This window comes from Anabrus simplex, chromosome 11, assembly GCF_040414725.1.
Source record: "Anabrus simplex isolate iqAnaSimp1 chromosome 11, ASM4041472v1, whole genome shotgun sequence".
NCBI lineage: Eukaryota > Metazoa > Arthropoda > Insecta > Orthoptera > Tettigoniidae > Anabrus > Anabrus simplex.
Genome location: NC_090275.1, coordinates 14369379 through 14396335, shown reverse-complemented (window position 1 = coordinate 14396335; position 26957 = coordinate 14369379). Strand labels below are relative to the sequence as shown.

The 26957-nt window shown below is 37.8% G+C and overlaps 3 protein-coding genes across 7 annotated transcripts in view; 1 reads left to right on the top strand and 2 right to left on the bottom strand.

Moving 5' to 3' along the window:
* The window catches only part of LOC136883493 (cytochrome c oxidase assembly factor 6 homolog), a 71176-nt gene extending 70211 nt beyond the window's left edge, over positions 1-965 (bottom strand). For both annotated transcript variants that reach the window (XR_010861255.1, XM_067155840.2), the window contains exon 1: positions 883-965. The gene's annotated coding sequence lies outside the window, so the exon portion shown is untranslated. The remainder of the gene's footprint in view (positions 1-882) is intronic.
* Positions 966-1182: 217 nt separating this feature from the next.
* On the top strand, positions 1183-26790 carry Naa30A (N(alpha)-acetyltransferase 30 A). The gene is made up of 4 exons (XM_067155567.2): positions 1183-2194; positions 9609-9732; positions 18701-18756; positions 19701-26790. Exons 1-4 carry the CDS (start codon positions 1523-1525, stop codon positions 19836-19838), a joined length of 990 nt encoding a protein of 329 aa, XP_067011668.1. The 5' UTR covers positions 1183-1522; the 3' UTR covers positions 19839-26790.
* LOC136883328 (ESF1 homolog) overlaps positions 26773-26957 on the bottom strand; it is a 94669-nt gene continuing 94484 nt past the window's right edge. For all 4 annotated transcript variants that reach the window (XM_067155565.2, XM_067155563.2, XM_067155564.2 and 1 more), the window contains one exon: positions 26773-26900. In XM_067155565.2, coding sequence (XP_067011666.2) covers positions 26796-26900 — 105 coding nt within the window. In that variant the 3' untranslated portion in view covers positions 26773-26795. The remainder of the gene's footprint in view (positions 26901-26957) is intronic.

The window sequence follows — 26957 nt, the reverse complement described above, 5'->3', positions numbered from 1 at the left end:
GAAACACCTCCTCAGTCACCAGATTTAAACATTATAGAGAACTTGGGGCATCAGTTAGAAGTCGCAATAAGGACACAAGATTAACAACAAAAATGACCTGAAAACTGCTTTACGCAAAGAATGAGAGAAAATAAGTCCATCATACCGCAAAAAATTGGTACGATCCATGCCTGATCGTTTGAGAGATGTTAAACAAACCAAGGGACATCCAACAAAATACCACAGGATGTACGAGTTACACTGTAATCTCTTTTTGTGTATGTTTGAGGAAACCTTTCTAATTTCCTTTGTAGGGCCTAGATGAAATACACATTATGTTAATTTTGAATACTATACTAGAAAATTTTGTGTTGGTTACAAGAGAGTTAAAACTAGCCTGAAATATTATAAAAGTTATATATTTGTTGGTAAATGTTCAAAGAAATATTTTGGTACGTTTCATTGTGGCTTACTGTATTTGTGCACGCTGTAACAGACTTTCACCTTATTGAAAAATTCTTCGAGGTGAATTTCAAGCAGACAACTTAGTACATATTTAGAAACGCGAGAGAGAATAGTTCAAAAGCATATTTCTGCAGAATAAAGATGACATGTGGCCTGGTCGGGTTATAGATTAGGCGTCACTCTAGGTGCACTAATACGTTTACAATTACAATAGTTATGAATGAGATAACTTAAAAAAACATAAAAATAAAATTACTGCAACGCATAACAAGTTTATCGTCTTATTTTCAACAGTTAATTCACGATAAATGACGAAGTTCTAACCTCGATACGCCTCGTTAACTTATACTTCCCAAGTGAATTCCTAAAAATGCACAGTTCTACAACTTGAAAACTTAAAAAAGAAGATAAATTAATATTGTGTTTCAAGAAACATACCATCAATTATATGCAGAATGAGTTAAATAAATATTATTTTTAACAAAAGGGATCACATCCACCACTATACACCGCAATTGAAGTATCGAATATACGAATATAAGATCGAATAATTCGATTTGATTAAATTGAGATCGAGCAGCACAATTTGAACTATTCGATGGTTCCAACTTGCGATGGATCGAGACAAGATGCGCAAAATTCTCTCATTCTCACGACGTTCGATTTCTCGAAACCCAGGTCGAAGCACACGATACTCGCGTAGGGATATATTTAAAGGGATAAGCAGTGTTTATCGCGAGAAAGTAGTTCAAAAACGTGAAATAGCCTGTGATGTTGCAAAAAATGTCAAATGAAGATCTTTGTCTAATTTCACTTCCCAGTGGTTGGATCTAATCTTGAGCCCTTGAAGATAAAGCTTGATACAACCAGCTACCAATAAATCATCCCTTAGAGTCCAATGCGCAAAATCCAAGATGGTTGAACGTTGATGGTGTTGTGCATTGTACTCGAGCTGAATCCGTAAAGGAACTGAAATTTCTCTTCAATTATTATGTCCGCCTTTCGAGAACGTGTTTGACACATGTCTTGCTGGCATGGCATAGTTAGTTGATAAAAACCGTGTAAAATAGTGCTCAGAATGGACGACAATGTTGAGTTCATGGAATCGGATGGGCCTGTTGCACAAGTGCAACCTAAAATTCTTTCTAGTGCTTCAGTGCAAGATTTCGATAGTAAACAACTGATGGAAGAAACTCAAATGTCCACAGAAGATAAAAATTGTAATCTTACTATAATGTTGACATCGAAAAAAATATCTTCCGAAGAAGAAGAAATGAGAAGCCCTACTTCACAAGTATCATCACATTTAAAAGAAAAATTAAATTTAAAAAGTGGATCAGGTGTCAATGGGATGGTGAATGGTCTGACAGTTGGTATGGATCTTTCTCACACTGCTGATTTTGAATATAATTCACTTTCTAATGGCAAAACTGATTTCTCTAGTCATTGTGATAAGTGTGAGAAGGCCCTCTTCAGCTGTGACAATTCAAGTACCACAGACTCAAAAGTTGTATCTAACCGTGTTAATAGCAACTCGGATAGCTTATGTAGATCTAGTGAAAGCAGTAAAAGTATAGATGAAGTAGGCCCCAATGAATCGTCAGAAAGTGGAGATATAAGATATGTATCTTATAAATCGGAGCTTCAGATGCCTGATATCATGAGACTTATTCAGAAAGATCTTTCAGAGCCATATTCTATATACACCTACAGATATTTTATACATAACTGGCCCAAGTTATGTTTTTTGGTAAGAAATTTTTTGTACTCTTTGGCTGACCTATTTTCCTTAATGTTAATACTAACGATGACAGGGTGGGAGATGATGTAGAAATTCTTACTTACATAGTTTGTGGTGGAGTGTAATCTCTCTGTTCATTGAGCAACTTTAAAATAAATAAAAAAATCTACCTTAAATCACAGACGGGAGAGAGTTGATTACATGCACAGTATGTTTAAAAATCAAAGTTACTTGACTTCTCTCAATATGTATTGTCATTCTTTTTTAAGGAAAGATATTTAACTCGCACTATAGTGAGGTTATGATACTTTTCCAGTCATCATTACAATATTTTATGCCCTAGACATTCATAAACTGAACAAGTAATGCTTAGAGTTACACCATTTACTCCACCTTGCTGTCATGTCTCAAAACTAAGGTAGCACTCTAGGACGAAAGAGCCAGTAATGAATTTTGCAAAGCATGGTGTTGCTCCAATAATTGAACATAGACATAATAACAAAGTTTGAGACACTAACTGATCATAACTGAAACCAGTTCTAACATCATATTCAACATGGGTTCCTGAACAGTGTGGACCAATGGCTGACAAAACTGAACAACCGCTAGCAGAAACTCACTCCCTTGGAGAGGCTCTCTGCTAAACACACCTGACAGTTGTTTTGTCACTAGCCAGGAGATGTGCATCTCGTAGTTCGAAGATTGTGCAGTTGACAATCGTTTGCTGCAAGCAAGTCGATGCGAGCACTGTAAGTGAAGCAATTAAGAACTATCAACAAAAGACAATCTTGCTTGGGTATGTCTCCTGTCTCGTGTGTTCCATTCGTCCTAGAGTTGTACCAAAACTAATTAAATTGTAGTGAAATTAAGATGGAATGAATTTAGGGTTAAGCTTTACCAGCTAGTTCGCATAGGAAGGGTTCAGAATCCAACATGGTGTGGCTCACACATCATCACAGCGAACTACACAAGGCTGCCAGCTTAGGAACTTAGCTTGGGCTAGTGACAAGAACATGACAGAATATGAGATATGCCCAGATAGTCACAATACCATTGGGCTGGGGGCAATGAAAGTAGCTCTGGGAGCATAAGCTCCCACTGTCCTGTAGTATCTCCTAACGATGACAGGGTGGGAGATGATGTAGAAATTCTTACTTGGATAGTTTGTGGTGGAGTGTGATCTCTCTGTTAATAGTTGGTATTCAGTTGTGACAAGACCACAGGATAGTTAGCCCTATGTTGCAGATTGTGCAACTACATCCACCACATGCCATGACACATCACTTTCAAACTCTGCAGTTTCATTATTTTCACAAAATTTGGTAGCAGTGGACCACACATGATGCAAACTTTATCGGAAACGAGAAGAACAGCCCTGCAGCCAATTGGAACACAGGAAAATGGCTGTATTTCAGAGATTGACTTATTGTCTGTTTTCATTTTTCTGTATAAGGAAGAATAATTTGTACAGTTGGCTTGAAATTATACCGAAACAGATAGGTCTTATGGCGACGATGGGATAAGAAAGGGATAAGAGTTGGAAATAAATGGCCATGGCCTTAATTAAGGTACAGTCCGAGCATTTGCCTGGTGTGAAACTGGGAAACTACGGATATAAGTAAGAATATTATTGGCACACTTTTTCTGGATAGATTTTCACCCTAGTGCTGAATCGGTAGACCTCGGCAGTCGTCGAGATTCGTATTGGCAACCTTTGAAATACAAACTACTGTATGCATCGCTGTGCGACATCTGGCATACACTTTATGTACTAGTAATGTTGTTTTTTACACAGTAAAGCCAAACTATAGAATTCATGCTAGGAACAAGATTCGCATCGAGAAATGTTATGTATTGTTACATAATGTGTTTGTGACACAGTTGTTGGCTTAGGATAATGACCGTTTAGAAATATCTTATCGATCGATCATATTATCGATTCAATTCAGATTTCATTTCCATTCAGTTTGGCAGTACTACCAGAACCGGGAGGGCTCACTCCTCACCCCCGTTCACAAATCTGTCCAGAAAAGTGCGCCGATAATACTTTTAGGGGTGAACCTCGCTTCTCGTCTACTTTTGGTATAATTTCACATAAATTTTGCCTGATTTTCACCTTCCTAAAAATGTACACTAGCTAGTAAAGTGTAACCAAATTCAGTAGTTGTGAAATAAGTATACCTCAGTCTGGCCGCCCACCAGGGGAAATATTAATGTACAATGGGGTGTGTTACAAATGAAGAGCTGTGTGCAGTTTCACTTGCCTCCAACTTACTGTTTGAGGTCGGATTGAATTAACTCTTTCATGCCCAGGACATCCGGCTCCATGGCTAATTGGTTAGCATGGTGGCCTTTGGTCCAAGGGGTCTGAAGGTTGATTCCCGGCGGGGTCGGGGATTTTAACTTTCATTGGTTAATTCTCTGGCTCGAGGGTTGGTTGTTTATGACATCTTTAGCATTATCATCCATCCTAGGTGGGGTTCCATCCTCACAGAACCGCAGGTCGCCTTGAAAGACCTGCACTAGGCCCCTCCGGAAGCCACATGCCATTATTGTGCCCGGGATGTTAAGAAGTAAAAATACTGTTCAAGGGTAGTGCTTTAATAATATAAAGAGAATTTTACAGGTATGTGATTTGTGTTCAGAAGTATAATAGAAATGAATATTTTTAGTGTATAACTTTATTCTCTTCTAACTGTGCAAATGTGGGTAGTTCTTCAAGAGATGTGGAAGTCTCTTTTCTGTCTTTCCAATGCACAAAGGAACTTAACACACACAGCAGATCCATTCTGCATGACTTGGTTCTTCTTTGTGCTATGCTCCTTGTAGACATTTGTAACTGGTGAGCAGATCTCTTGAAGCATGTTGGTTTGAGACAGGCTTCATTTTCTTAATGCCACTACTAGAACTACAAATGTCATCTAAAGCCTTTCAGGCTAATTTTAGGTTGTTTCACTTGGACTGATGTTCTTTCTCACTAATCATACAAATGTAAATCGATAAATGTACCTAGGTAGTATCTCAAGGTTGAAAAATTATGACACAAATTCTTTATGGAACAAGAAAAGAGACGTTAAAGCCAAATTGGAAGATAATCAGTTTGGCTTCAAAAGAAATGTAGGAAAATGTGAAGCAATCCTGTCTTTACGTCTGATCTTAAGGATCGAATTAAGGACGACAAACTCATGAACATGGAATTTGAAGATCTAGAAAAGGCATTAGACAATGTTGTTTGAACCATGCTATTTGAGATTGTGAGGGTGATAGGGATCAGATACGGAGAAAAAACAGTCAGTCTGCAGTAATAAGAATTGAGGGTTATGAAAAGGAAGCAGCAATCCAGAACGGGTTGAGACAAGGCTGCATTTTATCCCCTCTCCTTTTCAATGTTTAAGAACAGGCAGGAAAAAAAATCAAAAGGGAAATACAATCCAAGGAGAGGAAATCAAAACTCTGAGATTTGCCGGCAATAGTTATTTTATCAGAGTGTGCAGCAGATTGGGGGAAATTGCTGAATGGTATGAACAGAGGAGAAGGAGAAGGAGTAGGCCTACAAGAAACAAATGTAACGGAGAACAGTCAGGTGATGCAGAAAATATTAGATTAGGAAATGAACTCTTAAAAAATAGATGAATATTGTTACTCGGGTTGTAGAATAATTAACGATGAGAGAAGCAAGGACATTAAAAAGCAGACTCGCACAAGACCTTTCTTAAGAAAAGAAATTTGCTCACTTCGAACAGCGATATAGGAATTAGAAAGATGTTTATGAAGACTTTTCGTTTTGAGCATGGCATTGTATGGAAGTGAAACATGGACGATAACTAGCCCAGCAAGAAATGTAGTGTTGCAGATGAATGCTGAAGGTGAGATGGGTAGAACGACGCATGAATGAAAAAATACTGAATTGAATTGGTGAGAAGAAATCGATTTGGCAAACTTGGACCAGGTTTTTGAGGGAAGTATAGTTGGTAAGAACAGGGTAGGGGTAGGGCATGAATGAGACAAACAGATTAGAGTGGGTGTAGGATGTGGTAATTATGTAGAAATGAAAAGGTTGTCACATGATAAGGTGGTGTGGAGATCTGCATCAAACCAGTTTATGGACTTGATGACCAGCAACTGGTTGATTGGCTATATTTAGTGAGAACATGCATGCATTTACACTACTGCATTTATCTAAAATCTAGAGTAGAAATTGGCTATTTATATTAGCCTATGAAGTTGCCAAGCTCCTATCATCTATGAAGCAATACTGAACAGACTCACATTGGAACAAAAGACTACTTCTGTCATCTGTTGGTGGCTTGAAAATCTACTTGAAACAGGATTCTTCAGTGGTAAGAGGCTGCCAAACAGTGGCACATAAACATATTAAACCATTAAGAGCTGGTGGCACAACAAATAGTTATGAAATAACACAGTTTATTCATATCGAGACAAGCTCTTTTTTTTCTTTTTTTGACACAATAAGAGGCTGGGTATATGTCTTGTATCAATATACTCTTGCTTTTTAAATTATTTTTAGAACTTCCTAATTGTGTTTATAAGTATTAATAATCTGACTTCTTCCTGGCCTTTTCCCAATTTTCTGGGATTGGCACTTTGTATGGATGCGGCCTTGAGGGATTTATTCACTGCTGCGTATTTCTGTGGTCGTTTGTTGTATGTAGATTTGTATTAAGATGAATACAAACACCTAGCCCCTGATCTAGAGGAAGATGAATACGAACACCTAGCTGTTGAGCTAGATGAATTGAATCTGGGGCTTCTGAACCGAAGGCAGTACGCTGACCAGCCATGGAGCTGGACTACGCTTATAATATGACTGAAAGGAAATATTACACTTTGAGGTAAATATGTTAAGGAATTAAAATTAGGAGAATGATGGCTAATGACCTTCTTTATTGGTCAGCAGTGGACTATATAAAATTCAATGTTTCTGGCAAGTCTTTCCCATAACTTTGTGTATTCATTTCTTCTCTTTCTCTCTTCAGATACTACAGAATCAGTTGGGCCTACTCTTTGGTTGCTTCTCCTGGAAACATTTGGAGGCTGTCATTTCTATTCCTGAGCTCCTTCCTGTTGTGGAACAACTCTGCTGTGATTCCAATCTCTTCTGTATCCTCCTTGAGCTCCTCCACCCACTTTGTGGTCGCCTTTAATCCTGCAATATATTCAAAGATCCTTTTGGTCAATTGGATTTTGTCCACTCTCACTAGATGTTCATAGAATTTCAGCCTTTGTTTCTGCATTGTATCCTTGACGTTTTTCAGTATACAGTACTTGTAAAATTTATCCCTTTCCTTCCATGACCCATCTCTGTTTTTCTGTGGTCCTAGAATTTTCCTTTCTTTTTTCTCATGTTATTGCAATCCCCCTTTGTTATTTAGTATGAGACACTCAGGGTTTTACTACTGTGTATGGTTTTTGCCTTGTAGGATATTGCTCATTTATGATACTTGTTCTTTTTATTATTATTATGCTTATTATTAACAAATGCATGGCAATTGGGAAATATCCCGGTGGCAATGATCACTTACAATAGTTCATCCATGGAAAGAAAATATTACAAGAAATACTACTAGATTAACATAGCCTATGTAAATCCAGCATCATATACTAATTCATGCACAACTTAAGTATTTCCAATGCTTAACACTATGGCTTACTATACTATAGGTTCAGCTTACTACTAGCGTAACATCACAACACCGTCTTATACAAATTCTCGCGAACCTTGTTCATTGATAAGCCAATTTCCGTTTTAAACTCTTTCCTTGCTGGTCTCTTCATCCAGTTCATTTGGATGGGTCCGTTTTCCAGTTATTTTTGAACTTTCCTGCTCTTGTAATCTTATTGTATATGAACATTAATGTTTCTGCATATTTATTTTGGTCAACATCAAATCGACAGTGGTACAAATTGACAGCACCCACTGATTAAGTGTTGCATTCCAGAATTTATTGCAAATGAATGTTCTCTAAATTCATGGCTAAAGAATAATTTCATTTTTGAAGTAAATTTAGGAAGTTGGATAAACCTGGCTGTATAATTTCATTTCACACAGTCGCCTCACTTATCTTTTCCTATTGCATTGTGCATCTGTCACACAAATTGTGGTAGTGTGGATTTCAACATTTCTATTTCTCCTGTCATGCTCTTTTTATTCACTTGTCACATGCTTGTTCCTTTCCGTTACATATTTGACCAATTAGCTTACGTTTCTCCTTTTGTATTTGCCTGTGTTCCATCTCCTTTTTTAATTTTCCTCTCTGTTCATCCAGCTTTCTTCTTGCCCTAAACTTCCCGCATCTAGACTGAAGATCTGTCAGTATGGCTCTTTAGTGAGTGTTGATGCCTACCCTCTTGATGAAGCTGAGAAGCAGAAACTAACTCGTCGGGCGGGGATTGTGATTGAAAAGGATAAATCCGATATATTTGAAGATGACAATGTATGAAGATATGGAGATTGCCGTAATCCTTTAGTGTTTTCTTGTTTATCCTCGTCTACTTTTCTATTTCTCCTTCTTGATCCATCGTCGTGGTTATCCTATTGTGTGCTCCTATTCATTTTCCTATCTTTGTATACACGAGTAGATTTTATATTATAGTTTCCATACTTTGGTCATTTCATATCACCCTTTGTGGGATAAATTTATTTTCGTTGCTCAGACTCTTATATTAATGAAGATAGCACCAAAACAAGAAGTTAATAATGTATTGTTATTACGGTTACAACACACATTAGTGTTAGTGAAATTTCATGCTAATTTCTATTTTAAACACAAGATCATGATGGTTTTAAGGTAAATCTAGAGTAAAATTCAGTGACCGTTGGTAAATATTATTATTATTAAAACATCAAAATATATATGTACATGCCCTCAACTATATCACCGCAGGCATGACTTCAGTGGCATTGTGCTGACATGTTGAGGTCAAGGGCTGAAACTAGTGAATGTTGAGTTTTATGTCTGTGAAGTCTGAATATCTTTGTCCATGATTGGCACGGAAAGCCAAAAATGGAGGTGAAAAGTATACAAATGCTTTATTTCACAAAAAAATAACATGACCCTGAACCAATAATAATATTAATTAAGTAATTATGGGCCCAAGTCTACAACACATCGTAATGCAGTGTTGTAATATGTTCTTCTTACAAATAAGGAGTATCTATAATGAATGAAGGCAAAGAACTTCTATAAACAAAAGACTTCATAAAGCACAGTGGCTAAATAAAGTTGTGTGCGATGTACATACAGTATATATGTTTTAATATTATTATTTATTATGGGTCACCAGATTTTACTCTTGATTTACCTTAAAACAGAAATTAGCATGAAACTTCATTAACACTAATGTGTGCCAGAACCTATTATTACTTTTCTTTTACATAATCTGTTTGAACTTCCTTCAACAGGCGATGCATGAAAATGAATGTGTCGGAGCAATCGTTTGCAAACTGGATGTGCATCGGAAAGTTGTTAAACGAGGATATATTGCGATGTTAGCTGTTGATGAGAAATACAGGAAAAGGAAAATCGGTAAGTTGTCATTACAGTAATCAATATTGATGACCTCCTGAATAGTATTCTTGGAGTTGATTTGATAAAAATTAAAATCATATTTGATGTTCTTGTCAAAATGTTTAATATATTTTTGAAAAAAAAAGTCAAGTCTTGTGATCTCAACATTTTTACCTTTTATTCACAAGGTTCAGTTGTGAATGTTATTTGCATAATTTCACACATCTCTGCCATTGACAGAGACTAAGTGTATGAGTAGTATACTGTGGAACCTCGATATCTCGAATCGCCTCGCGAGCTAAATTTTATTTCAAGTTATCGAAATTTCGAGATATAAAAAACACAGTTTTTGAGCATGTGTAACACATAATTGAGTCATGTGTATGTACAGACTTATACTGAACACAGTATTTGTAACAGTATTTAAAAATATACAAACAAATTTGTATTTTACAGCATCACTTTAATTATAACCATTATTATAATAACTTATTAGAAGACAGAAAAGACAGAATACAGTACATACAGAAGTGAAACAAGAAACATACCTCTGTTAACTGCTTTGGAAAAATTCGTTAGTCTCTTCTGTTTTGTTATTGTTAACCTTCTTTTTTTCCACATACTTTTCAACAACATTTATTGCTGTGAGAACCTTGATCATTAACATTCGACTGACTCTGTATGTACAATAGCCACTGCACTTAACACCTGGTCTTCTGATGGTACAGAAGAAGGCAGCTCCAACTCTTCTTCTTCTTCTTCTTCTTCTTGCTCTGCAGCAGCGTCGACGGTATCCGTAGGAGGTTCGGCCACAATAACATCAGTCCACATTTATGCAAGCCTCAAAATCATCTTCGCAGTTAACAAGTTGCTGATACTCCGCCCATTCTTCAGGAATAGGAGTGACTTCCTCCTCTTCGCGTTCTGAAGCTCCTAAGACACCTTTCAAAAATCCTGCTTTGTGGAAGCAGTTTGTTTCCTGCTCCACATCAGCCCACAATTTACTCAGCATTCTTATCGACTGTAGTATGTCTGTTAATGACTTCTCGGATTCAGTTCCTCTCAGAATTCACTGAACAGCGCTTTTCCTATGGAAATGCTTCAAGAATTTTTTAATCACTCCTTGGTCCATGGGCTGTAGTTTGGATGTTAAGTTCGGTGGCAACAAACCCACGTGCGTTACCTTTTCAGTTCCTGTCCTAATAGCTCCCAGCATCACTGTAACCCTTCCTTTACTTGTTAACTCTTCCTCACAAACCTCAATTGCTGTATTGCACAGTTAATGTTGTACAAAATTCGAGTTACAGAGTATTTTTTGCTCCAAAGGAGTAAACGTTTTCTTCGAGAAATCAAGAAATTCTTGTAATCGAATTTTGACTAATAGAGAGATAAATACACATGGAGAATAGAACAAACGGCCAGGAAATTGAAGTAACTTCCAGATATTGAAAATTCGAGTAATGGAGGTTCGAGATATCGAGGTTCGGCTGTACTATCAAACTACTATTGTCTGGATCCTCGTAAGCTATATGCAGACAGATATTATTGAACAAATATCACTTTCAGCACTACCATATTTTACCATGGCCCCTGGCAATGAACTGAGTCTTTTTCCTGAATTTTAACACATTATTATGCCATAGCAAAACATATTGCATAGCTGATCTTTGTATCATATGAAGGTGCCAGCAATTCAAAATGTAGTGCATATCTAAAGTAATTTAATCATACTAGTCTTACGATAAACATGAAAATTGTATGGAAAAAGCTTTTACATTCAAGTCATACCAATAAGCTTGCTCAAACAATAAAATGAATCATTGAATGTGGCTACATAAGCCACAGATAAACAGAGTTATAATTGAAATACAATATTTACCTATTTAGGAATAGTTTGTTTTAATATGGTAGTCCTCAAAACATTGGACTACACAGTCCAACCTTGCACCACCATCTACTCTCTCTTTTCTGATGCGCTTACCACTTTCCTTCTTACCACTGCCTGAGCAAACCTTGCAATAATGCATAGCATTCACTTTATTGCTTGTTGGAGACACCTTTTCTAGAAAATAGCAAACAAAAACCCTGTCAGCACTTGTAGAGGGAGTAGGTTTAAACGTTTCGTCCTTTAGCTGCTAACCTCAAACTGATCATTCTCACATAATCCACAGGAGAGATCTTTGATTTTGATATTTTTATATAGAATGCTACCATTCGCTATCATCATTGAGCCGGCATGAAGACATGTTTGTACAGTAACACAGCTGACACTGCGACAGATTTGGCACGCGAAGCACGCAGCAAGGAGAAACTACCTTTTTTATTGTTTCAGTTTGAACTTCCCTCTAACTGCTGCATTCTAGTGGACACTAGATAAACTACAGCCTCAAGCAAGAGACGAGGACTTTATGGGAAACATGCGGCTGCATATAAACACACGTGAAAATCACTCCCGTATAATATGCGGGCGCCATCTACAACCAGGAAGGCAGTGCAACTGTATCCTGTACAGGCATAGTGATGAAAGTGTTAAGTATTGACTTTGACCAGCTGTACGCAATCTGCAGATCACATGCAGCCAACTGGAATAGTATTGTCAAACGTTAAATTAAATAATATTTGAATAGGGTTTGTTGATTCAACTACTATTTTGAGTCTGATAACTAGATGGTGCAACTGCAACAACAGCCACCAACCGTCAAGATCTGTGTTCATACGCTAAGAGAATGCCCACCTGTACTGGAAGTGACTGCTCTCTCCTATGCCTAGAAACACCCAGTGCCTCTTTCACCACCTGTATTCTCTCCATCTTTCCTTCATAGTCAGTTTTATTATCTCGTCTGCACTCTTTCTCTGAAATGATATGCACCTTCCTTGAGAGGGCTCTGCTTGATAAACTCTTGTTGAACAAATGGTAAAAGTCACATTAGTCTTACTTATGTGTCCTTGTGAAGCAATAATCTCTCCCATTGGGAGGAACCTATCACACTTCGAGGTTGGGAAAGGAAAATGTTGCCAATATCCCTGCAGTTGACAGGCAGAGTCAAATTTATATATTGTCGTTGCTGGGACAAATCTCCCACGTGATATATTTTTGGAGATGTACTGACCCACAGCACATACATTGTAAAGAGCGAGAATGCCTTGACAATATTCACACGATATTGCACCTTAGATGACAGAACTTTACCGGTCCAAGTTCTAAGCCAAAATATTTCACATAGGAGGTTTTGTCCCGGCAGCAACAATATGCAATACCAGCTGCTAATGGAAAAATGCATTCTTTCACTTATCTCCATGTCTAGCCCTGCATCAGTTCACTTTCCCAGAACTTCAAGCTTCACCCAATTTTTATATTACCTTTGTCTTCTAGTTAGTGCCATTGTCTTGTTTTTCTTCATGCTTATTTTCATTCCATAATAATAATGTTATTGGCTTTACGTCCCACTAATTACTTTTACGATTTTCGGAGACGCCTAGGTGCCAGAATTCAGTCCTGCACGAGTTCTTTTATGTGCCAGTACATCTACCGACACGAGGCTGATGTATTTGAGCACCTTCAAATACCACCGGACCGAGCCAGCATCGAATCTGCCAAGATCGGGTCAGCAGGCCAGCGCCTCAACCATCTGAGCCACTCAGCCCGGATATTTTCATTCCATAATGACCAATATACCCATGTCTAGTAACCTTGTACTTCTCCGTTTGTTCCCCACACCACAAAGAACATCACCTTTAGCTCCCTCTCCCTATATTTTTCCTTTGTCTCCTTCACGGTTTCATTATGAACAAGAATGACAACAGCACACATCCCTGTCTTAGTCCAACTACATTTTGAAACCATTCTGTCCTATCATCAGATTTATTTATTTATTTATTCAGGATCAGCAACAGCATAATGCCGAATTACGAAGATCCGAGCTATGTACAACAGATATGAATCTAAAATGAAAGATATATAAATATTTACAAAGAACACAAATATACACAATCAAAACTGTACAATCATATTTACATAAACAATGATATTAACAAAGAAAAATACATTTACAGTAAATACAGGAGCAGAACTGGAAAGAACAAGAAGGAAAGTTAAGTTATATGATAAATATCATGACAGAAGGAAGGAAACGTTACGAAGATGTCTAGGTTCTTGTTGATAGATAATGTATTAAACATTGCTGGAATACGTATAGAAGGGACCTTTGGGTGAGAGAAAGTCGGGAGTAAGGAATATGGAATAGGGTCTTCATTCTGGTACTACGGGATGGGACGTGGAGGGGGAATAAGGAAGCTAAATCTGGAGACCTAAACAGACCATTAGCTGCTTTGTATAGCAGCTTTAGGTCGGCTACTTTCCTCCGAGCAGAAAGAGTCTGGAGGTTCAGTTTCCCCTAGCACTTGGATAGTGCTTAGGTTCCGACATGCAGGGACCCTGGCTCTGACGATAGCACAGAAAAAAGATTGTACACGGTCAAGGTGGCAGAGGTTTGAAGAAGCAGAAATGGACCAGATTGGAGAGGCGTATTCAACAATAGGTAAGATACAGGAAACGTAGAATGCTCGGAGGGCATTTACATCTGTGATGTCAGAAAACCTGTAGAGTAAACCGAGGAGTGACATAGCACATGAGGTAATCCTGTTTATGTGCGAGACAAACAACAATTTACTGTCAAAATGCACTCCTAAGTTTTTTTGATTGTCAACAAGAGCAATCGGTTGTTTCAGTAGGTGATATTCTTGAAGAACAGGGGATTTATGAAGTGTGAACGAAATGCTGGAACACTTGGAGGGATGAGGTTTAAGACGCCATGTATTACACCAACCTGACAGTGAATCAAGAGCATTTTGCAATTGGATTGTATCTGTAGGAGAATCGATCTGCTTGAAGATTTTACAATCATCTGCAAAGAGAAGGATTTCACATGAATGGTGGGAAACAGTATCGATAAGGTCATCAATAAACAGGGCAAAAAGAAGTGGACCTAGGACACTACCCTGCGGGACACCAGAGAGGGTGGTGGTGGGAGAAGACCTGCATCCATCAAGGACCACGCGCTGTAGTCTTTCACTCAGAAAGCTATTAATTACAGCTAGGAGTCTCCCATGAACGTTAAACCGTTCAGAAGGTTTGTGCGCAAGAAGCGTGTGATCCACGGTATCGAAGGCCTTCGCGATGTCGATATAGCATACATCAAGTTGAGAGCCCGCGTGGATGGCAGACATGGCATGATGGAGGAGGATAGCCAAGTTAGTTACGCAGGAGCTTCCAGGTAGGAAACCATGCTGCTGAGGGGATATATATGGAATTGTGAACGCAAGCAAATGCTGATGGATGATCCTTTCACAAATGATTAATAAAGCAGGTAATATAGAGACCGGGCGATAATTTGCGATATCCGACCTCTGTCCACCTTTAAGAACGGATGTGATATAAGCAAGTTTCCAGGAGCTCAGAAAGTAGCTGACTGAGAAGCACCGATTGAATATCACACTAATAGGGTATGAAAGACTTACTGCTGTATTCCTAAGGAAGATAGGACTGAGACCATCAGGACCAGTGGGTTTATTTTCTGACAAAGACTAAAGTAGGGAGTACACTTCAGATTCAGTGGTACAAATATTACTGAGGCTATGGGAAGTAACAGGTTTGATTTTAGAAAACTCGGCATACTGCACAGGTTTAACAAAATTAGAGGTAAAATATTCATTGAATAATTCAGGTCTATCTGCTCCACTGGCTACAGAATGGTCCCAGGTTACGACTTCCGGTATTCGTTTGTTGTCTCTTCTGTTATTTATAAGTGACCAGAACCTTTTACTGTTGTGTCTTACTTCAAGGCAGGCTCCGTTAATATATTCTGAGTAATCCCGCCTTAATAAATACTTGTGGTGTTTGCGAAGGTCAGAGAATATTTTATAATTTCTCTCGGAGGGCGCGTTCTTCCATTGTTTCCAGGCTACCGATTTTTTTAGTTCAGCACTTTTAGTATCACTCTTCTTCCATGGGGGGAATTTCCTAGACATCGAACGAGTAGGAATGAGATCACGGATCACAGCAAGCGTCCAATCATAAAATAAGTCTACCGCATCTTGAACTTCACCCATTTGCAACAAATACCTTGGTAAAAGGGACAGGGTACGATTCACAGTCTGCTAGTCAACTTTACGCCACACAGGCACAGAGCTCTGAAGGACAGGTCGATGACATCTCGAAGCACGGGGAGGGGTGGGAGTGAAAGTTGCTTCAACGGACTTGTGGTTGGAGTTTAAAATATTTCGTCCCACAGAAACAGATGAGGGCTCGTTATAGGCAAGTACGTAGTCAAGAAGACTATTTCTGCAGGTGTTTTCCAAGACATGCTGTTTGAAGTTTAGTCCAGTAATATAGTGGTCCATATACCATTTGTCCAGGCTATTAGAAGGCTGACCTAATGAAGGGGAAATCCAGGAGACAGACAGATTAAAGTCTCGTAGTATGACAATGTTATCTTTGGAATGAATGGTTTTAAGCACAGAGGAAAGAAAAGCTTCAGAATAGTTGAGACAGGAATGAGGTGGTCTATAGAAACATGCAAATAGATATTTTATGTTATGAAATGTAACTTCAACCCAAACAGCTTCAGTCATTCATCAGGTCGGAGCGTAGGGTCGCTTGCCATTTAGATTTGACAGCGATTAAAACACCTCCTCCCCGGGATCCAGTTCTATGATCGCCCCTGAATAAGGAAAATTCTTTAGAGAGTGGGATTTCAGAGTCTAACACAAAATCCGTCAACCAAGTTTCACTTAAGGCGATAACGTCAAAAGCAGCTAATTCTTGAACATGAAGTTCAGTCTGTAATCTTATTTTTTATGGACCTGATATTTTGACAGTACACAGAGAACTCATTATTCGTTGTTGGCCCAGAGTTAATTTGCACATCACCAGACAGGAGTAACAGTGTTAGTAAGAAATTTAACGGGGAACGGCGCGCATGATAGCGTAATTTCAACGAATCGTGGGTCGATGTTGGGACCGTAAGAAAACAAGACAGGTTAGCCGTCGGTAAGGAAGGAAAATAAAACTTACGATCTGAAGTTAACCAGTCTCCTGCCTGTGAGTTGTACCTGCAGGCGGATCACTCGCAGTAGCAGTTGAAGAAGCCGGCCCCGTCGTGTGTGTAAGCTTGTCACAGCCCGACCACGTGGCGCACAAACACAATCTCATTGATTTCACCATTATATCGTCACAGATCGCCAACTCACTACACTCCACATCACCACTAAATTCTTCGGAAGAAATTCCAACACAATTCGAGACAGCAAATCCTTGATTAACCACACATATTACTAAAGTAGCACAGAGGATATCTACACTGAGACATTCACTCGCCGCCATCTTGCCCCAATGTCTGGACATTACTGCAACAACTGTATATTGCTTGCGCATATTCAATCATTCCTCTTCCAAATCCTTCCTGCTTTATAGATTTCCATACCTTTTTCTCTAGGGATGCTATGGATTGATGACATAGATGTTAGGCCACTAACCCACGCTTTACAAGACCTCCGATTCTGAAACTCCCTATACCTTTCAGACAGATTTTTAGGAAGAGGATGTGTCAGTCATTTCCATTATTTTTGAAAACAAAGACCCTCAATCCATTATCAGGCACGACAGTGCATGTTTGGTGAGTGGTGCACTCAGTAGCGTGCAATGTAATAAGTCGAAGTTTGCCTTATGCTTGTGTTTAATGTGATATGTTCATTTTGTGACTGTTATTAGTGAATTTATACAAGTTCTAATGGCACCCACTGTACATATACCTTGTGTTTGGGTGAAACAGAAGAGAAAGTGGACCTGAACAACGAAAGTGATGGCAATGAAACAAATTAGGTTTACGGAAGTGATCATAACTGTGAAACAGAGTGTCTACACGTTCTGAGAAAGAAGAGGCACTTTCGTTGTTTGACAGCTGTATTCCATTTGTTTTAGGAAAGGATGGAATTACCATCTGGGGCTTCCCTGGTCTCGCTACAAATGTTCAAACCCAGAGATAAAATTTGCAAAGTGTTCCAGGAAAGATGCTGAAAGCAACAGAAGTAAATACTGTGTAAAACGTTTGTTTCCTATTATGCAGGATTATATGTTTGCATTATTTAGTTCGTACTAAGCATACTCCTCTTATCTCAGATATGTTTTAATTTAAGTATTAGTGTTCCTAAATAAAATGTCTGTCCTTTAGTCCCATTTCTTGATGCAAGGTTGGGAATGAGGGGAGACTAATTTGTTTGTTTTACGACCGGATGCCCTTCCTGATGCCACCCTCTGTTGATGAGCTAATGAAGATGAAAAGAATGACGGTGAATGAAATTGGGCGAGCAGGTGGAAGGAATAGGCCGTGGCCTATGAATAGAAACTGTCCCTGCATTTGCTTGGAAGCGTAAACCATAGAAAACCAGGACAACCAACGGTGGGGTTCGAACTCTCGCATCTCCGGAATGCAGAGGTTGGCTCCATAGCAATCCGCTTGGCCATGTTCCTAAATAAATGAATACTCAAATTGACTTATTAAAAATACTTCAATTTTTATATTTCCATACAGGTGAGCGTTGCGCTCACTATAAAGACCTAGCGAGTAATGCTGGGTTAAATAACAAGCATCATCTCCTCATCATGTCTTTTCTGATTCCAGGAATTTCATCACTGTTTCTTGGCCACATTTCCAGTAGCTGTCTCATACTTAAGATGGGGTCTGGTGTTAATTCCATTTGAACACATTCTAAAATATTATATTCTTGTAATTCTATGATCAATTGTTTTATCTTTGCAGCTTCCTTGCTTTGAAACATCTTTTTAGTCCTGTAATTTGCATATTCCTTAATTTTGAAATCCTACTTCCTGTTCTGGCGAATGCTTCCCGAAGAAATATGACCATGTTGCATTAAATATTGGTCCAAAATAAGATGTATCATTTAAATTTTGCAATCTTATGTTTTACAGGTTCGAATCTCGTATTAAAAGCAATCCGAGCCATGGTAGAAGATGATGCTGATGAGGTAGGTTTAGTCTTATTTTTCAGTTTCACATATCAAGTACAATAGAATTTGGTTAATTTGAACATGAAGTGTCCAGGGGGGAAAGGGGGGGGGGGGGGGGGAGGTAATCAAACTAAAATCATTTACCCAAATCTCGAATTCAAATCGACCCATACTTTTTCTTAAAACCCTTTCCCATTTCATTATAACTTCAGCCTGCTGAGCTAGAGTCAGTGTTTTGTACACATCGTGTGTTTTAAACAAAGACATGATGGAAAAACTTGAAAATAGTTCTGAACATAATTTAAGTGAACCAGGCTGGCCTTAATGTTGTACTGAAAAACAAAAGCTGTGTACATTCCCTTATTACTGTAGTTTTGAGTCTGTAGCAAATCCAACCCGTTGTCGCTTAATCCAGTTGCAATTAACGACTGATATTTTACGAAGTGTCCCCATGCTCTACCTTCCAAGCTTTCAGTAGCGAAAAGAAGTCTCATTTCACTTGCGGACAGCTGTCAGTCAACTCCATGTGGAGTTACGGATTTAAGCCTAATTATCGTATTTTCTCTTCTACCAAAACTCAAAATTCGCTAACTAGAAGGCTATGAAGGGAACCTCAGGCAGCCAAGATCTTGAATCTTTTTTTTTTAACTTCGCAACAACTCCAGCACCAGCACGATTCTGCACCATTTTTTTTTTTTTTTTTCCCACCCAGGCAGCATTCCATCATCCTTTAGTTTCACTTTTTGAAAATAAGGGAGTTCTAACATGATACCTTTTACTTAAAATGAAATAATATTCAAATTTAAGACAACATTTTAGCAGTGTGTTGTAGAGGAATGTCAAGGGAACATGAGAAGTTTGAATTATTCACAAATTTGAATTAAAAATGTGCCAGTTAACCAGATTCTAGTATATATTCTTCACTTTTGTTGAAGTCCTCAAATGTGTCTCTTCTTTGACAGGTCGTGTTAGAAACGGAAATCACAAACCGCCCAGCTTTACGTCTATATGAAAACCTTGGCTTTGTTCGGGATAAAAGATTGTTCCGATATTACTTAAACGGCGTCGACGCTCTTCGTCTTAAACTTTGGCTTAGATGAAGAACGGGAAGTGGCAGCAGGTGCAGAGAAATACAACTTACCACAAAGTGAAGTGTGTCGGCTCAAATACAAGACTTCAGCTGTTAACGGGAAAAGTAACTACAAACACTGTACATTCTAAAACAATGTTAAATTGTTAGTTGAGTTACTGTTTTAGTTCTGACCTGATAACTATTAGACTAATGACCCTTGAAGCTCAAATCTTGTACATGAGTAAAAGAGTGCCCTCTAGTTTTGTTTTATAGCAGAAGGAAAAAAAATGAAAGATAATCATTCTAATGGACTAGTTAGTTGTTGTGTCATCTTAGAATGAAGGGAAAAATTGTTACTCTTTGCTTGCTTTTAATGTGGAAAGAAATAAAACCATATGAAAGTGCTTTCTAAAAAATAATGGTTTGATTGAAAATTACATTACACCTAACAAAATTATATGAATTAAACTCATTTTTGGACAAATTACTGAAGCAAGCATATTTAATCATTGTGTATAAAAGTTAAATAAACGGATAATAGAAAACCTTTAACGGTGTTAATAATCCAAACAAATTACTCGCATTTCTCAAGTTCTTAAGTGGATGTGAAAGATTGATGAGAAAAAAATGAACATTTTAATGATGTATTCCTCGGCTTATTTTTCAGTGTTTGATTTCTGTGCGAGATATAGTGGAAACTTGACAGCCTGTAGTAAATCGATGATGGACAATGTTTGACCATTAGTTCATCAGTCGGGTAAAAATGGGAGTATAAGTGCTAAACTAGACCGATCTAATTATTCTGGCTTGTGAAAGCATGGATGATGTACTGTTCAGGGCTGCCAACCTCCAGATACAAAAGTACCATACCTAGTCTTCAAAATTATTTTTTTTTTACCACATTTTCAAAAAAAGCACTTTTAATGAAAATATGTTGTTACTCACTGTCAGGATGTTCTTGAAGATAAGCAGGTGGCATCCTCTTTGGTGTCATCTTCCACGGTTGCACACATATTTTGCTTTTAATATTTCTCCAGTGAGATTCAAGTGTTTACATCCCCCTTGTTCTTCAACATGTTAAACCTTGGGCCTAGTGTTTTTTTTGTGTTAGTATCCTATTTGCACATTTTAGCAAATCTTCACACATACAAGTACGCATGGTGAACCTATTAAACTGTTAGCAACCCGTTACCACACGCATTAAGATCACCTACTTGACGGCAGTGCACGACAGCAGGGCCAGACTGGAATTGACTTGAGGAATTCCCTTTCTAACATGAGGGTCACGAGACTCTACAGCTAGCACCTCCACGAGTTAGATAGATAAGCTTTTTGAAAAATCAAGTTTATGTTTTAGCAGAGTCGTGGCCTACCATTACCACCGCTGAGGATTGCTAAGGAGGGGAATGTCCTCTGCATAGTTTCTGTTCTTTGCATCTGTATCCCTCTAAGCATTGAAATAAGAGAAATCACATGACGAGAATGCATGGGCAATATAAACTGTTTTCACAATTATGTATTTCACGAGTATCATACAACCTAGTATCGTACAGGTTGGCATCCCTGGTACACTTAGACAGGTAAATGGTAACATTTTTCCTCATCCTGCTTAATGTTAATGAATCAAAGACGAGCTCCAGTATGTACATATTCAGCTAGTGTAAGCCAGACAGTACTGTGTATAACAATTCCAGTTGTCTTGCACATCAGAAGGATAAAAACTACTTAAAATTAGTGAAGAGTTAAATCTGTTGAAAGCTGAAAATGTGTAATGTAAGTTTTCACTAAATTACCACATTTCCTGTGATTAAAATGCTGAAAAATAAGCTTATTTATTTTCCACCCCTCCCAAGAAAAAAGGGAACTGCTGTAACTGGTCCAGTCTGCTATTAAGTATTTTAGAATAATTGGAATATGTGGAACAAAATTGGCAAAGTGAGGTTATGGAACATAAAGCCCTATTTAATAAAGCACATTCAAGACAAATTATGAAGGGATTCATTCGTAAGAAACAGAAACAATGATTGCAGCACAAAACCTCGCGTGTAATTTTTAAGCCCTTAACCCTTACCCCTCGAATTAAAGTTCTGTGTTGCCTCTACTACTCGTATTTTAAATGTACATTTTTATCTTATATGACGTGTATTAATCTTTCACGATTTGGGAGATAGCACTTGGTTTTAAATGATGTAGTTAGGCTATGCACGTTTACAGCAAGCTATACGGGAGCAAATAAAAGCAATATGTGGAATTTAAGACGAATTATTTTGCATTATTATTATTATTATTATTACCGTTATCGCATACCGATTGGTTTCTTTAATAATTTAGTGTACAAATTATCGCTAAAAAGCAATTGAAAAACTCTATTCAGTCTCTGTTTTCATACCTCGCGGTAGTATGTTGGCTGAAACCACTGTAAACGGCAATTTCTTGAAATCTGAATCTGTTGATTTATACTTGTGCCAGCCGTCAGCATCAGGTACATGTTGGGTTACGGTACACAAACCGACCATCGTCTGTTCACTGTTAGGCATCGTGAAATGCTATTAGATATATTCATTAGGAGCAGAGGTGCGAAAATACTGAGGTTTTGTGTGTTGCCTGACATATACAACATCTATATGACTAGAAGAGCACATGGCGGCCATGTTTGTTTACTATGTGCGTGATTTGACAGCTGACGGCTACACTGCCATCTAAATAATGGATTTTTGACTGATTGTCGAATAGTATCTGGATTCTACAAAGTTCCACGCGGAACCAAAAGATGGCAGTACAATATAACATCGTGTATTTTGTCGGCTAAGAGACGGCAGACGAGCGGTGGGCGATAAAATGCCGTGTCGGGTCTCCCCCGACATGCGACCGGAACGGGAATATCGTAATGTCGGGCCTCACCCGACAGACGAGTGGTAAAGGTTAAACCATTCTAGGGACATTACTTTCATTTTTCACCACAAAGCTAATATCTTCAATCGTCGCCACTATGGCAAAATAACGAACTAGGGAAACTGTAGTTCTGAAATTTTGGTCTATATTTTATTATTTATATGTCTACCCTCTGACAAAGTCTCACATCTGCAGCTCGTTCTGTATGGCTAACACATACAACCAATCATTAAATATAAAAATTAATTTGACATGAGTAATCACAACTTCTTTCAGCTCTCCTAATTTTTTGACAATTTGCACATTCATTAAGATTAATTATGTCCCCCTCTAGCAAACACCTCTATTTCTTTTTGTAAAATTCCTATGAAATTTGGAAAATAGAGACCAGTGACTTGAAGTAATTAATTCCCATTGGTAAACTGCAGTTCTTTCATATGAATAAACAAACTAAAAAAATATACATATATAAATATGTATACTGACTGAAAAATGTCTTTTGTTTAGTAGCTTTTTGGTAGTATTGAGATTTAAAATTGAAGACGAATGATGTGCAATTTTACTTAAACCTCGCTTTCTACCATGAATAAAAAATATCAAATATCCACACATATCCTCCAGATTCGTTGAAAAATCATTATTAATTACAGTAGAAGTTCGTTATAGCGACAATTCATAATAGCGAAAAATTTACTCGCTCTAGCGGATTGTCGTTATATCCTATTCTTTTTTGTAAAAGTCATGAAAACCCCTTAAACACATTAAAATCAGTATGAAACGGCAATCACTGTGTTCAAAACTTGCGTTTATGCAGATAATATCCACACTGCGGTTACTTTTGTTATTTTTCAAAATCCGATACTACGCGAAAGTGTATGTTTAATTTCATTCTGAAAAAATGATAGTACCATATTTCTCCAAATCCAAGATGACCCCCACTTTTTCCTTCAAAAATTTTAATCAGGCTTAAAATGTGCTTTGTAAAATTATATGAATGCCTATCTTGTACAGTATGCATTTTTAGACGCCGAACATTGGCTTTAGTTATGCCGTATTTTTTTTGCGGCTGCACAATTATGCTTTATTTCTGTGGGTTAATAACCATTATCTTAAAATTGGCATCATAATATTGAAGACAACCCGTTAAAAATTGATGGAGTTCGTCAATTGTATTAATACCTATTCCCCCCCGTCTCTACAATACAAGGATCCATCAGGAAAATATTTTTGCTTACTATAAAATTTACTTTTACTCGGCGTCAGATATTCTGGCTGCCGCTACACGCACGTCTTGCTTGCCGGATTCGGCCAACTTCAGCAGCTAGCGATGTATAGGCCTAATCGTGGACGTTGAAGGTCAACGAACAAGTTTATTTCGCCACGTATGGTGCCCTTGCGTTTTTCTTGCATATACCTCGCCTCCTTTAAAGTGTCCTTGTTGCAGGCCACTGAATGCTATCTTTGTCTTCATGCTAACGTCAAATATTGGTTTTAGTTAGGCCTATGCCGCATTTCCTTGTGGCTGCACAATTATTCTCCATTTCCAAGTGTTTAACAGCCAATAACTTACAATTGGCAGTGTAATATTGACAATACCTGTTCCACGTAGCTTTACGACGATCCATCACAAAAATATTCTGCTGCATATAAAACCTAATTTTACTAAGCGTCAGGTACAGTAGATGCGTTATAACTCTGCCACTGAGTAGCCGTGGCCTTTCTAAGAATTTGAAAGTTTGCATGTTTTGATGCCATTCTGCAGATTTAAGAAAAGTTTTTGTAGAGTCTAATAGAACGTTATTCTCTCTTCACTATTTCCCGAGATCAAGTGTCATTACACAGAGGCACTGTACAACCGGTTGCCGCAGCTAGCAATGTATAATAAAGAGGTGGCCGTTTATGATCAACGAGTTTTGTGTGCGCCCCCCCCCCCCCCCCCCCCCCCCGCGGTGAAAGGAAGCAGTGATGTTACTGCGGTAGTTGCCAGTGGTTTTCATTACTATTAGACTGCGAATGCAAGACGACCCTTGTTTTTCCGCACAAGATTCTGAGAAAAAAAATCTTGGATTCGGAGAAATACGGTATCGCTCCAGAGGCTTCTGTGGCAAACATTTCAGTTTTCTTATTCAAAACGGCGTCACCTAACCTACTGTAACTATATATGTATCATGAAAACATATTTCAAACGCACGTACAGAAATTATAGCCTTTCCGAAATTTAACTAGATGTGAGAAAATATAAACTGTACTCTGCCGTATCTTGAGGTGCAACAAATTCTTACTTAATTTCAGTATGTAACATTAAAATTACGAGATCGTTTACTTCAGCTTTATTTTTAACGAGTTAACAACTGCTATCTGCCACGTTATTTACGTATTTGTTACAAAATCATGTTATCCGCTTTCATCTCGAATTTTCTTTAGTAATACTCGTCGACTGTTGTTCTCTAATCATTCCAACATAGCGAGAAAAATATACCATACCGAAGATGATCGATCACATTTTGTGGCAAACGTTTCAGTTTTCTTATTCAAACAGCGTCACCTATCGTAACTTAACCGTACTATACATATGATGAAAACATACTTCAAGCACCAGTGGATAAATGATAACCTTCTCGCTATAAATTTACATGATAATAGCCTTTCCATAATTTAACCAGACGCGAGAAACTATAAACTAACCTCTGAAGTCAATGATGCACTCTGCCATATCTTGAGGTGTATCCCATTCTTACATAATTGCAGTATTTAACATTAAAATTAAGCGGTTGTTTATTCAACCTTTATTTTTAACTAGTTAACTGCTGTCGGACACACTATTTATGCATTTATTACGAAAACATTCTCTTTCATTTCAAATTTTCTTTACGGAAGAGCAGTCAATGGGTATTACTAATCGACTCTGAGATCACCTTCGAATGTCGGCGAGGAAACAATACCGAAGATGATCGATCGCATGCAACATAATTGCTGGGGCGCACAAATATCGGTAGCGGAAGCGTCAGTGATAGGACTCTCGCTGTAACCGGAGGATAATACACAGTTTAATATAGGAATTTTGCAGGGACAGACAGAACTTGCTATAGCAGACCTCTACTATATATTCTTTGTTTTCTGGTTGCGTATTTTGTTGCTGCCAAATCTATAATTTCATTACCTAAAGAGTTAGCAAAACTATTACCTACATAATTGAGATTCAGCATTTATGCTGGTCATTCTTGGCAAGTAGCTTGCATAACAAATGCATACATTTCAGCAATGAGACATTACTTGAGGTGGTGGTGTAAATTTCATATATAGTTCGTGCTGTTTCACACCCCACTATCTTAAATGTTCCCAGATTCTTCCCAAGTCTTGAGAACCTAACTGTAGATACCCTCCCTCCTCTTGCTTTTGTTCTGTCTTCAATTATAAAGTTTCTTAACCACAATTCAAAAGTAAATCCAGATTTTTTCTAGTCCTTACATATTTTAAACCTGAGAAAGTAATTTAAAGGGCTGTAATGTGTACACGCTGTCAGCTAAAGAGTACATAATATTTAAAAACAAAGGGATACTTTTCCCATTGCAGACTGGAACTAGTTGGCATCCCATTTGAATGTATCGTATGTGAGCAGGCTCATGCATTGTCATGGTTGGTAATTTTTTTTAAAGTAACATTTTGCTGTATGTTAAAAAGGAAAAAATGTAGTTCAGTCATTGTCTGATGGTATTGTATAATTTCTAGGCCAAATTTACTAAACGTTTATACTGTAAAATAAATGTACATATAACAGATTATTATTTTGTTGGAACTATTGAGTTTACTTCCTGCATTTTGTTTGGATTAACATAAATCATCTTGCTGGGCTTACAAAAAAATCAGTTTTCTTATTTGTCTGTTTCCTCCTGTGTACATAGTACTCGTGTGCCTGTTTTGTCTATGTAAAGCTGCTTTGTTTTTAATGTATAGCCCCAGTGACCTGCTTGTTTTTCTTCCCCATTCCCTGTTTGTTGATTTCCATGGCCTGTTTAATATAATGATAATGCCACTGGGAAACCTGAGAGGATCTACTGAATAAAATGCAGTTATTTTATAAAAACAAACTATTTTATTTCTTGAGGCCTTTACTTCTGTGTTTTATCTTTTTAACTAGCATACTTAGTTCTGCATCACTCTTCTTGATGTTTTCTAGTCTCTGCTGCTTGGAAGGAGTCTGAAAGTAGAAAGTAGGAAGTTGTAACAAAGAATCACATTTACAATTGCTGGTATC

Excerpts from the sequence above, each read along its gene's own strand:
- Naa30A (XM_067155567.2), top strand. The coding sequence starts at position 1,523 with ATGGACGACAATGTTGAGTTCATGGAATCGGATGGGCCTGTTGCACAA. Across the intron at positions 2,195-9,608 it reads GGCCCAAGTTATGTTTTTTG|GCGATGCATGAAAATGAATG; the intron begins GTAAGAAATTTT and ends TTCCTTCAACAG. Across the intron at positions 9,733-18,700 it reads ATACAGGAAAAGGAAAATCG|GTTCGAATCTCGTATTAAAA; the intron begins GTAAGTTGTCAT and ends TATGTTTTACAG.